Genomic DNA, 12,531 nt, shown 5'->3' on the forward strand with positions numbered 1-12,531 from the left:
AAGAGTTAAAGTTGTTTAAATAAGTTAAATTAATTAATGTGGTTTAGTTGGTGGATTTAGTGTTGTATTAAGTCAAAACTAAACTAGTTAAAGAGTTAAAGCTGTTTAAATAAGTTGAATTAATTAATGTGATTTAGTTGGTGGATTTAGTGTTATATTAAGTCAAAACTAAACTAGTTCAAGAGTTAAAGTTGTTTAAATAAGTTAAAATAATTAATGTGGTTTAGTTGTTGGATTTAGTGTTGTATTAAGTCAAAACTAAACTAGTTAAAGAGTTAAAGTTGTTTAAATAAGTTAAATTAATTAATGTGATTTTGTTGGTGGATTTAATGTTGTATTAAGTCAAAACTAAACTAGTTAAAGTGTTAAAGTTGTTTAAATAAGTTAAATTAATTAATGTGATTTAGTTGGTGGATTTAGTGTTGTATTAAGTCAAAACTAAACTAGTTAAAGTTGTTAAGTTGTTTACATAAGTTAAATTAATTAATGTGATTTAGTCAATACTAAACTAGTTTCTGGACTACTTCTAGTAAAATTATTATTAAATTTTATTTATAATATAATTGAATATCTATATTTTTGTAGATGGATCATCGTTTGTGGATGTATAATATGCATTATGAAACTGGTGCTGGTTTGAAACCCGAGTTTATTGACGGTGTTAGAAATTTTGTTGAACATACAATGACACTTGACATTTTCAAGATTAATGGATTGGTTAGGTGTCCTTCTAGTGTATATATATTGACGGTGAATATATTTATGATATGTATATATATTGATGTCAATATTTGTATTTAATATGCAGAATAACTTTAATAAGTACGTAGCTGAGAATCTAGATAGTTCGGTTCAATTGACACCTGAATTGTCCACTCAGATTTGGAAAGAAAAAGTGGTAGGGGGGACACACAAGGGTAGATGTTATGGTCTAGGCTCTCGCAACGATGTTAGGCGCCTTCAGTCAGGCTTAGAAGGTATTGGATCGTCACGTCAAGCTGAGGCACTTGACGGTGTTCAGATTGCTGCTATGTCGGATCAAATAACTAAACTTACAGCGGCACTAGCAGAGTCGGAGCGGAAAAGAGTAGCTGAACAACAAAGCATGAGTGAGACCGTTCAGCAAATCAAAGAACAAGTGATGAACCTCGCTCGTCGACCTACTACTTCGGCTCCCGATGACACAGACGACGAGAGTGATGAGGTTGATTATATAGATCTCACTCCTTAGTTTAGATCTCTAGACATTTATGAACTTTTTGTAACTTTAAAACGAATTTTAAAAGACTTTATAAGTCTTTAATTTATGATTTAAATACTTTTAATTGTTATTTTAAGTTTGTTATTTTATATTTTGTTTAGACTGTTTATAATTGTGTGTTTGATTGGGCTGAATAGTGTAGAATTGAATTGAATTGAATTTGCAGGTGGGCAGCAGAAGCTGAGATCTGCTACTGCAAAAAATATTGCAGAAAAAGGGACGGACAGCGTGGTTTAGTTCGTCGCTTTTTTGAGTTTTAATTTTTTTAAAACCCAGAAAAGCGACGGACAGCGTGGTTTTGTCCGTCGCTTTTTTGGGTTTTTAAAAATAAATTTTCCAGAAAAGCGACGGACAGTGTCTTTTTATCCGTCGCTTTTCTGGGATTTTCAAAAAATAAATTTCCAGAAAAGCGACGGACTCCGTCGCCCTTTAGAAATTTTAAAAAAATGAAAATTAAAATAAAGTGACGGAGTCCGTCGCTTTTTTTAAAAATTTCAAAAAAAAAAAATAGTCGAAAAATGACTCAATCTGTCGCTAAAAGAGACGCAGTCCGTCGCTTTTTGAAAAACGATATTGTCCGTCGTTTTTTAGCGATGCAGTCCGTCGCTTTCTAGCGATGCAGTCCGTCGCTTTTTGAAAAACGACGAGCTAAAAAGCGACGGAAGTGATTGCGTCACTTTTTCGTCAATTTTGACCAAAAAAGCCACGCAGTCCGTCGCTTTTGGCCGTCGTTTTTTGACAATTTTTTAGTAGTGTTTGGTGCACACTGACATAGTGCCTTTGGTAGCACTCCAGGAGGGTGTTGACGCGTTCGGTCTGGCTGTCGGTCTATGGGTGGAAACTTGTAGAGAAGTGAAGTTCTCTGCCAGGTATCTCGAACAACTCCCTCTAAAAGTTCCCGATGAAGCGGGGGTCTCAGTCGCTAATGATATGTCTTGGCAGCCCCCAATATTTCACCACGTTTTTTAAGAACGATCGAGCATCTTCCTTTGCGATGCAACCGGCTGTGGCAGGTATGAATGTAGCATACTTTGAGAATCTGTCCATTACGACCATGATGGTTTCATACCCGTCGAACTTAGGCAAGAAAGTAATAAAGTCCATGGTCACGCTCTCCCATGGGCGTTCTGCTACGGGTAATGGTTCTAGCAGTCCTCCCGGTTGCTTTTGCTCCACCTTGTCTTGTTGGCACTCAAAACAAGTTTGCACATAGCACTCGACGTCATCCCACATGTGTCGTTAAAAGTAGATAGTCTCGATCAGCGCCCTCGTTCGTCGCTGCCCGACCCACAGTGTGTCGTAGTTTTCCTTAATGATTCACCGCCTAATAGTCCCGAACATGGGCACATAGACCCTTCGACTGGATGTGAGTAAAAGACCATCTTCCACCCAAAAACATCTTGTCCTGCCTTGGGCGGCTAACTCCATCAGCTTCTTGGCCTCGGGATCATATTGCATGCCATATTTGATTGCATCTTGAATATGACAATGGACCATCGTGATGGCAGCAAGTTCGGTCTTCCTACTTAGCGCATCAGCCACGACATTGCCTCTTCCTGGCTTATACTCCAAGACGTAGTCAAATTCAACTAGAAAATCCTGCCACCTAGCTTGTTTCGGGGTGATCTTCTTCTGTGACTGAAAGTAACTAGTGGATACGTTGTCCGTCTTGACCACGAACATGGAGCCTAGTAGGTAGTGTCTCCACGTGCGCAGGTAATGTACGATGGTCGTCATTTCTTTCTCTTGCACCGTGTAGCGTCGTTCGGTCTCGTTCAACTTGCGGCTATCAAATGCTATTGGGTGTCTATCATGCATCAAGACTCCTCCAATGGCAAAGTCCGAAGCATCCGTATGCACTTCGAAGATTTTTGAAAAGTTGGGCTGCGTCAAGATCGGCTCTTCTGTTACCGCGGCCTTGAGACCTTCGAAGGCTTGCTGGCACTCCACGCTCCAAATTCATGGCTTGTTCTTCTTCAATAACTCGGTCAGCGGAGCGACCTTAGCGGAGTAGCCACTTATGAACCTATGGTAATAGTTCGCAAGTCCAACGAACGATCGTAGCTCGGTCACTTTAGTGTGCACCTCCCACTCTTGGATCGCTCGGATTTTAGCCTCGCTCATCTGTAGTTTGCCCTGGCTGATGATATGGCCCAAGAAGTGCACCTCATGTTGGGCAAACTCACACTTCTCCCGTTTGATGTATAGTTGGTTCTCTCGTAAAACTTGGAAGACTTTCCTTAGATGCTCTACGTGCTCATCCAAGGTGTTGCTGTAAATGACTATGTCGTCCAAGTAGGAATGAAAGATCTTGTCCATTAGCGTGCATAAGGTAGCAGGTGCATTGGTTAAGCCGAAGGACATCACCAACCACTCGTAAGCCCCATATCTTGTCACGCACGCCATTTTCGGATCATCCCCCTCCGCAATACGCACTTGGTAGTAGCCTTTTAGGAGATTAACCTTGGTGAAGTACTTGGCTTGTCCAAGCCTATCAAATAAATCTGCAATGAGTGGGATATGATACTTGTTCTTAATTGTTACCTTATTGAGTGATCGGTAGTCGATGCATAGGCGTAACGATCCGTCTTTCTTCATCTGGAACAGTACCAGCGCGCCATAACGTACCTTGGATGGACGAATGTGACCGGCCTCTAAGAGCTCCTTTAACTGCATCCTTAGCTCCTCTAGTTCGGTTGGATCCATGTGGTAAGGTGCATGCGCGGGTGGCTAAGCTCCAACCTCCAACTCTATTTTGTGATCTACCTCGCCGTTTTCCTAACATAATGCTCACTCTTTGGGCGACCCCGCACATGGGAGTCGATGGGGCATTAATCGTCTTGAGGCGGGTGTTGCTTGGAATATAGTTTAGTCTTAAGCTCTCTGCTGCCGTCTTGGTCATGATGTTCGCTTCGGCCCCGGAGTCTACCATGGCACGAGCTGGTCGTCCATTAATGGAGATGTCTACATACTGCGTGCTGAAGTCTCCCGGCTTCTCCGTCTGCTTGGCAAAGCTCTGCATAGTCCCACCATGCCTAACTGCGTCGTGCCCGTGCTCTTGCGCGTCCTTCTCCTTCCGTTCGCGTAGAATGGCACCAAGGTTCTTCATCTCGGGGCACCTGGCATAGCCATGCGGTCCATCCCATATGTAGCAACCATATCTCTTGGTGGTCTGCGTCTTCTTCTTCGTGTAGTTCTGGTGCCTAAATCGCTTACTGTTCGATCTGTAAGAGTCGTGTTGCCTACTGTGTGTCTGTTGCTTCTTGCCTCGACCACGATCTCCCCCACATTTGGCATGACTACTCCTTGCATCCTTGCCCTTTACCTTGTCATGTCGTTCATGCTTAAAGTTAGTCAAGGACTCGGCTTGCGTGATGGCTTCATCAATGGTCTTGACTTGTCGTTGCTCCAACTCCGTCTTTGCCCAGTTCTACAGTCTGTCCATGAAGTGGAACAACATGTCTTCGTTTATGAGGTTGGGAATCTGAAGTGTTAAAGTTGTGAACTCCTTCACGTACGCCTGAATGCTTTCTGTTTGCTTCAGTTCCCTGAACTTGTGCTTAACCTCATATACGACGTTGTTAGGGAAGAAGGCTTTCTTGAACTCCTCGCAGAATTGCTCCCACGTGTTGATGGTGCACGTCCCCTTCCCTATCTCGGCCTCCTTGCACGTCCACCATAGCACGGTCATCTCTGAAAGATACAACACGGCAGTGTTGATCTTATTCTCGCCACTCTTCACCCAACTACACTTAAAGTAATTCTCCAAGTGCCACAAAAAATTCTCCACCTCTAGAGCGTCACGGACGCCGTTGAATATAGGTGGCTTGTGAGCCTCGACCCTGGCCTCCCTATCACGGTCGGATGACATGGATCCTCCAGCTTCCACGCCTTTCTTGAGTGCCTTTATCTCGGTCTTTATGGTTTCAATTGTACTTAACGCTTCCATGAGCCGGCACTCCAAGGAAGTGATGGCCTCTTTCATCTCGAACTCGGCCCGCTGGCGCCCCTCCAACTCCTTACAGATGTTTTTGGTCTCCTCAAGGGTGAACTCTTCAAGAGTTTTGAACTTGTCGTCGGCCATATACATGCGCCGACCTAATATCTCCACGGCCTGCCTCGCCACTTCAACCCCTGCGACTCACTTTTCTCCTGCGGTGACTTCAATGGCCTCCTCGCCAAGTTCATCATCACTTCCTTCGATGATTGAAGGTGGATGAGATGTTAGCGTCTCGCTCGGTGTGGGGTCAAGCAGCATTTCCTCATTACACTTTTGGTGCTTCTTTCCCCTGCGGTTTTTCTTTCCACCATCCAAATGGACATTAGTGGTGCTAGCGGCGTTCACGTCTCCTTCGTTAGCCATTCCCTTAGTATCAAACCTTGCTCTGATACCACGTTGTCACGGAATTAGAGTTTTCGCTAAAGCTCCACTACTAAAAAACAGTGAATACCGACCTAAAAATTACCGACCTCAAATAGAGGTCGGTAATTTCCGACCTCCGGAGGTCCGTATTCTTAAAAAGAATAAAAAATTAAAAAAAACTTTAGAAAACCTATGCAAAATAAAGTTGGAAAACAAAATTCCGACCTCTGGAAGTCAAAATTTTCCCCGAGAAAAATGAATTACAATAAAAATCGACCTCTTGATATTGGTATTAAATAAAATAAATAAATAATAATATTTTATTTTTTCTCAATTAAATACAAAAAAAAACAAAATTGAGAAATATTTTGATTTAATTTTATTTAAATCGTCTTCGGGAGGACGGTGTTTTGTAAAATAAAAAACAAAAAATATTATAATACCGACTTCCGGAAGTCGGTAAAATTAAATAGTATGTAATTAAATTAATTTTCATTAAAATATTTATATAGTGACTTCTATAAAATTAATAAATTAATATTTTCAATTAACTTTAAATAAATCGTCTTCCGGATGACGGTTTTATATAAATTAAAAAATAAATTATTTCATGCAAATACTTTTAATAAAAGCGACATTCGGAGGTCGGTTTGTTTAAAATGTTCCTATTAATCATAATTTTGCTAGCATAATACTAAATTTTCATTTTACACCTACAATTAATTGTTTAAAAAAGTTTAACAATTTTGTGTACTTTTATAAACAAAAAGTTAGAATACGTGGAATAAACTAAAAACATCAATAATTCATATTTAGAGTATGAAACTACGTTGATATAAAAACCGACTACAAGTAGTCCATTTTTATGCAAAATAAAACGGGAAAACCAAATACCGACCTCTGGAAGTCGGAATTTTTCCAGGAAAAAAATGAATTACACTAAAAACCGACCTCTTGATGTCTTCCGGAAGACGGTTTTGCGTAAAATAAAAAACAAAAAATATTATAATACCGACTTCCGGATATCGGTACAATTAAATATTAAGTAATTAAATTAATTTTCATTAAAATATTTATATAGTGGCTTCCAGAAAATTAATAAATTAATATTTTCAATTAACTTTAAATAAATCGTCTTTCGGATGACGGTTTTATATAAGTTAAAAAATAAATTAATATAAAATACCGACTTCATGAGGTCGGCATTTTTATTTCATCTAATTACTTTTAATAAAAGTGACATCCGGAGGTCGGTTTGTTTAAAATGTTCCTATAAATTATAATTTTGCTAGCATAATACTAAATTTTCATTTTGCACCTACAATTAATTGTAAAAAAAAGTGTAACAATTTTGTATACTTTTATAAATAAAAAGTTAGAATTCGCGGAATCAACAAAACAATATCTATAATCCATATTTAGAGTATGAAACTATGTTGATATGAATTAAGAGATAATTATACTTATATTTCTAGAGTAATGTGCAAATTCTATCAGTCTGTCGTCAAATCATGAACTTAATATATCATGTCATGATGTAGAGGTGAAGTGCTAACATTAATCTATTCGAGTATGAAATGCGAGATAATATTATTATATACGTTTGATCTTGAATGGATGTCAAGTACGAGAAAATTGTATATACAAATACAAATGCATATATTTTCGTTCTATACACTTAAGATTATACAAGTACAATCCTCCCCTGCCCAGTTTTCTTTTGTCTTTCTCGCTTTATTTATACAATTGATCTTTTGTATATGTATAACGAAACAGATTATACACTGCTTTCTTTTGTATATGTATAGTGAATTATACAACTGTTTTCTTTGTATATGTATAACGAAATATACATATTTATGTTTGCTATGGAGTGCAATTATGCAAACTATAGCTATAACATACAAATACGATTTTTATGTTTGCTATATGTGAAAGTTGCTCATTAATATATAAGTTTTGAGTTGAACAATTTTATATAAAATATGGCAAGCCCATGTAGTAAGATAATTTGAGGTTGTGAGCCTAAAAAATTTGAGTTAATTTTTTGACTGGTTATTTATATTTTGAAAATTGACAATTAAAATCTTTTCTATATTTATAACTCGTATGCTTTTCAACTGGATCCATTCGAACATAAAATATATTCGCTTTTTTTCGTAATAATATTTCAGTTTATTTTAAAATCAAATAAGTGATCTCTTGATTCCAAATGCTACATAATATCACAAGACAAGACAAGACAGCAGATAAGGTTTATGACATAATTGTGTACTCCAAAAATAGTTGTATTCTTAGTTAGAAAGAAGAAGAATATTAATTGTTGATAGGAATTATTTCCAATTGGATATATATGAATATGCTGAATACACATCATTCCCGAATTGTTTGAACATAATTTAATCCGTGGTAGCTAGCTAGGGGATTGTTTTGCAGATCATCACAATTGAATTCTCCTATTTTTTGGTAGCCATGGTCGCATTTGTTAACAATTGCAAAAAGCTTATAACAACAATAATAAACCTCAGACATTAGCAACGGATAAAATTAATTGGTCATCGATCTTGTCAATCAGCAAGTTGTTCATGAAATTATAGTTACACTTTTGCATTGCTGAAACACACTAACTTGACCTTGTTGAGCACGAAGATCAATTAACACACACATGAAATCTCTCTCAGAGACAAGGTAGATCAATCCTGATTTTGTCGAAAACGAAAATAAATATGAATAAGAGGATTCTTAGATCTGAGGACGAGGACGAGCAACAGATGAAAACTGAAGATGATCAATCAACGGAGGACTTACATAATGATTATGTCAAGTGGTGAGTTTGAAGAAGCAGGGCATAAGCTGTTGAAAATCAGACTAGGGCCTGGTCAGAGAAATGGAGTTAAGCATAATGTTATTTAAGTGTTGCGGTCAGGAGAAACCATTTCTCCATTACTCTGCACATTTGGGGCAGCGGTTATGCATGATCAACAAAGTTCACCAAGAAGAATTTCGAGAAATCATTCGTGCAACAATACTCGATGATCCACAGACTTGAAACTAATACACTGCGTAATGTTGCAAAGTTTTTTTCCTCATTTACTAGGTACTGTCTTGCCATGTTTCGGCTTATAAGATAGACAGAAGAGGATACTACGACATCTTCTTCTCGTACATTCACCAAAATCTTCTTCCAGGAGTTATCAGGGCACCTTGGCATCCGTATGTTGAATGAACGTGACCCCTCTTGTAAGACATTGTCACCTTGTAAGGCGCATAGTGCCTTACACTAATTTTCACCGCGTTCAGAGGATTGTTTAAATGTTGCACCTTTTGGTTATTAACTGATGAACACAACTTGATAGAGAAGCCAATAGTTGAGAAAGGAAATAACAAGAAGACTAAAAGAGAACCAAAGTATGTTGCAGAGATTGTTGCTGAATATATTATTCAATAGGCATTGCAGCCTTATATAGGTTTACATGTTATGGAATCATATTCCCACTAAACCACTAATGTAATTCCACTATACCAACTCACCTAAACATTAGGAACACAATTCTGCAATACTACAAAATAGGAAAACTATCACGAATTAAAAGAAAACAGCTACCAACTGAAAGCTAAAATATAGCCATAGTGCAGACTTAGTCAAACTAAATAATAGGGGCTGATGTTGTACAACTTTTAACATTAACTTATTTTTAATTTGTTGCCCTTTTGGCCAATTATTTATTTTTTGTCCTTTAAGCTCCGGACTTAGATTAACTACTCATATGAGTTTGAGATAGTATTCAAATCTCTTAAATCTTCAATACACATTTTATGGATAACACTCATAAAGTATACAGGGGTTAAATCGACAAGGTAGGATTTTACGGAATTAAAATTGTGATGGGCTCAAAGAATAATTGGAAAGTGCGATGTTTAATGTGAGAATTTTGAATCCCATGGCCATCTCCATGCTGGTAAATGGTCTGACTAGTTCTTGCACCATTTACTGCACATCCAATGAATGTTTCAGAAAATAATGAATTATCCTTTCGAACTGTGTTCATCAATTTCCATGTCTCCTTTATCAACAAATTGATGTGTATTCTTGCATCTTCTTCCGAAACACCCTTCTCATTCATGTAACATTGAATTGACTTGGGAACGTCACCTCTTTCCATTTCATCCTGAATTAAGATCAGGAACATGATCATCTCAAGTGGATCGGAGTTGTATACTCTAATAATGATATAATAACTTATACATATCGAGGATGTTATAAAAAGCATATGCATACTGAGGATGTAGCCAAATCTTTGGCTAAACGAATAATAGTAGCAGACCATCGAATAATGTCAGGATAATTGGTTAAGGAATCCAAGGTCTCTTTGGTAATTGGATTAGTGTCGAGGAAAAATGCATGTACTAATACCACTGGTGCTGCAATTGAGATCCATCCATTCTCCATGTATTCTTCCAGATTTGGCTTATATCCACTGTGGTACCATCTTGCTTCTCGTAAGTACGACTTACACAAATCTTCTCCACTTAGTACGTAGATTTCTAACAATCTGACTGTTATTTATTTACCCCTACCTAGGAACACCCATCTTTTCGCTCACCTTGCTACATTTTTTAAATCTTGTTGGTGTGTTGCTTGCACAATGTTGAAATCCAACTTAGCAAGCTCTAGCAGAAGAGGATTAGCATTTGGGATTTTCTCATAAATGTCAATGTACCACCTTGTCTCAACTCTCAACATCATGCAATGCAAAGGAAGTTCCAGGGCATGGCGCACTAGTTCCACCATCCAATTCTCTTGATCATCACCCTTTAAATTGTGCAAATAATTCTTTAGGTGTGACATCGCGAATGTATTGGCTGACTCCAATAAAGTAGGGGTTTCAGATTTCGTTGAAAGAGATGAAGCTTCATATAATTGTAACAACCCTTTTGTATCATTACAAAGACTTTTCTTGAAGTTACCTTGCTCATCCTTGAAATCGTTTAGTATATCTACAAGGAAGAAAAACAGGAGTACAAATTAATATTATTGGTCGAAACACATATAAAAATGACCCAACGAAGAAACTAGTACGTAATTAGCAAAAAAAGAGAGGACCTTCAGAGAGATGAAAACCATGTTGTCTCAAGAGTCTAAATTTCAAAGATGAGTGATATAATGAATTATCTCCTGTGGCTGTACTGATCTGGTCATGTACACTCCTCAATATTTGAATGATTTCATCCTTGAAGTGGTAACTTACTCCAAGCCTTTCTAAATTATCAATCAACTCCAACTTTTCTAATTCTTGTGATCCTTCAACCATAACCATCAAATTCTTCTTCAAGTCCTTCTTTAATTCGTTAAAACACTTCATATACTTATCTCCCTACACAACACATTTACAAATTATGTTTTGAATGATATATAGAGAATAATATAATATAAAGAAAATGTAGGTACGTACCGCATAAGGATTGTGATGGGAGTGAATAAATTGAAAATCCCAGATAGGAGGCTGGTAATTCCCTGAACGCCTAAGCAGTGGTGGTTCAACTTTCATGGCAGTGTCACCATCAGCTAGTGATGATGATGATGAGCTGAATGAAGAGGAAATTTTAGGTATTAACCTCCCCATGTTGGCCGTCAATATTGTCTCCATTTTGTTTATTCAATGTGTGGACAGATATATATTTCTGAGCTCCAACAAGTTACTATAAATAGATAATTCTCCCCAGAGTTTAAGTGGTTGTCCAGTACTTTTCATGGTGCAAGCATCCGTAGGCATGGTATGGTATGGTATGATATAGTATTTGAAATTTTGGTACCGTAATTTCGATATTCAATTTCTAAAACTATTATATCATTATCATATCAATTTAATTCAGTATGGTTCTATGTTTTGAAGTTCGATTTTGATATTTTGCAGTATGATAATTAAATCGATAAACATATTTTGTTCAACTTCGACTAATATGTGCTCATATAATAGAATATTATGACTTCGACAATTCAAAAAATGCTTTCAATTGTATCATACTAAGATATTACCCATGTAAAAATACATATTCAAAAGAAAGTACAAATAACTTCTTTTGTTAATCAATTACATTTAGATACATTTCAATAAAATAGAGTAGTCAAAATTTTAACTTCTAAACATTTAATTTATACTAATACTAGGTTGTTATTATAAAATATTATATTGTGGGATATTCCACTACACCAAGAAGTTACTCTTACTAATTATTTCCATTAGTTCCCTCCATTATGAAGATAACCTCCACCTTTTATGATCATTATTCTTGTAACCTTACACTTCCACCACTTCCTCATTTATATTCATCATTAATGTCATGTTTATGATAAATCTTTTGTATGGTTCTATGTAACACCAAAAATAGAAGCATAAGTGTTCATCTTGTACACACTTGAAAATTTGGGAACACTTGAATACTTGGAAAAATAAGTAAAGTTTTCATCTCTTGTCTCCCTATTTCTATTGCTCTCATCTTTTATATTTCTTGTCTTATTTGCTTTAGTTTTACAATAATGACATATTTGTTAATAGTTTAATTATATATATATATAAAGATATTTATGTAACTTTATACTTCGGTATGATATTTGATATTTTTGTATGTTGTTTCTAAATATTAAATATGAGTTCGGAGTCAAAATTGACCAAACATTCAAAAAGGGCAACAAAAATAAGTTTGAAACAAAAAAAGTAACATTTAAACGGTGGAAGAACCGATGTTTAAATTATGGTAGCGAGGCGCAGCTCCCTATGCGCCTTACAAGGCGCAAGCTGACAGAGTAAAAGAGACAGATCCTCCTTGTAAGGCGCATATGGAGGATCTGTCTCTGTTCGCCATGGTTTCATTCATAACTATACAAAAAAAAAAAAAAAAAAAAAAA

The 12,531-nt window shown here is 36.8% G+C and overlaps 2 protein-coding genes across 2 annotated transcripts in view; both read right to left on the reverse strand.

Annotated features, from left to right (window-relative positions):
• The window catches only part of LOC125861389 ((-)-camphene/tricyclene synthase, chloroplastic-like), a 30,646-nt gene extending 19,299 nt beyond the window's left edge, over nucleotides 1–11,347 (reverse strand). The window contains exon 1 of the mRNA XM_049541302.1: nucleotides 11,078–11,347. Within this exon, the coding sequence (XP_049397259.1) occupies nucleotides 11,078–11,272 (195 nt within the window). The 5' untranslated portion in view covers nucleotides 11,273–11,347. The remainder of the gene's footprint in view (nucleotides 1–11,077) is intronic.
• LOC125861360 (probable ubiquitin-like-specific protease 2A) overlaps nucleotides 1–12,531 on the reverse strand; it is a 46,059-nt gene that overhangs the window by 12,975 nt on the left and 20,553 nt on the right. The gene's annotated exons all lie outside the window — the stretch shown is intronic.

Source organism: Solanum stenotomum, chromosome 1, assembly GCF_019186545.1.
Source record: "Solanum stenotomum isolate F172 chromosome 1, ASM1918654v1, whole genome shotgun sequence".
NCBI lineage: Eukaryota > Viridiplantae > Streptophyta > Magnoliopsida > Solanales > Solanaceae > Solanum > Solanum stenotomum.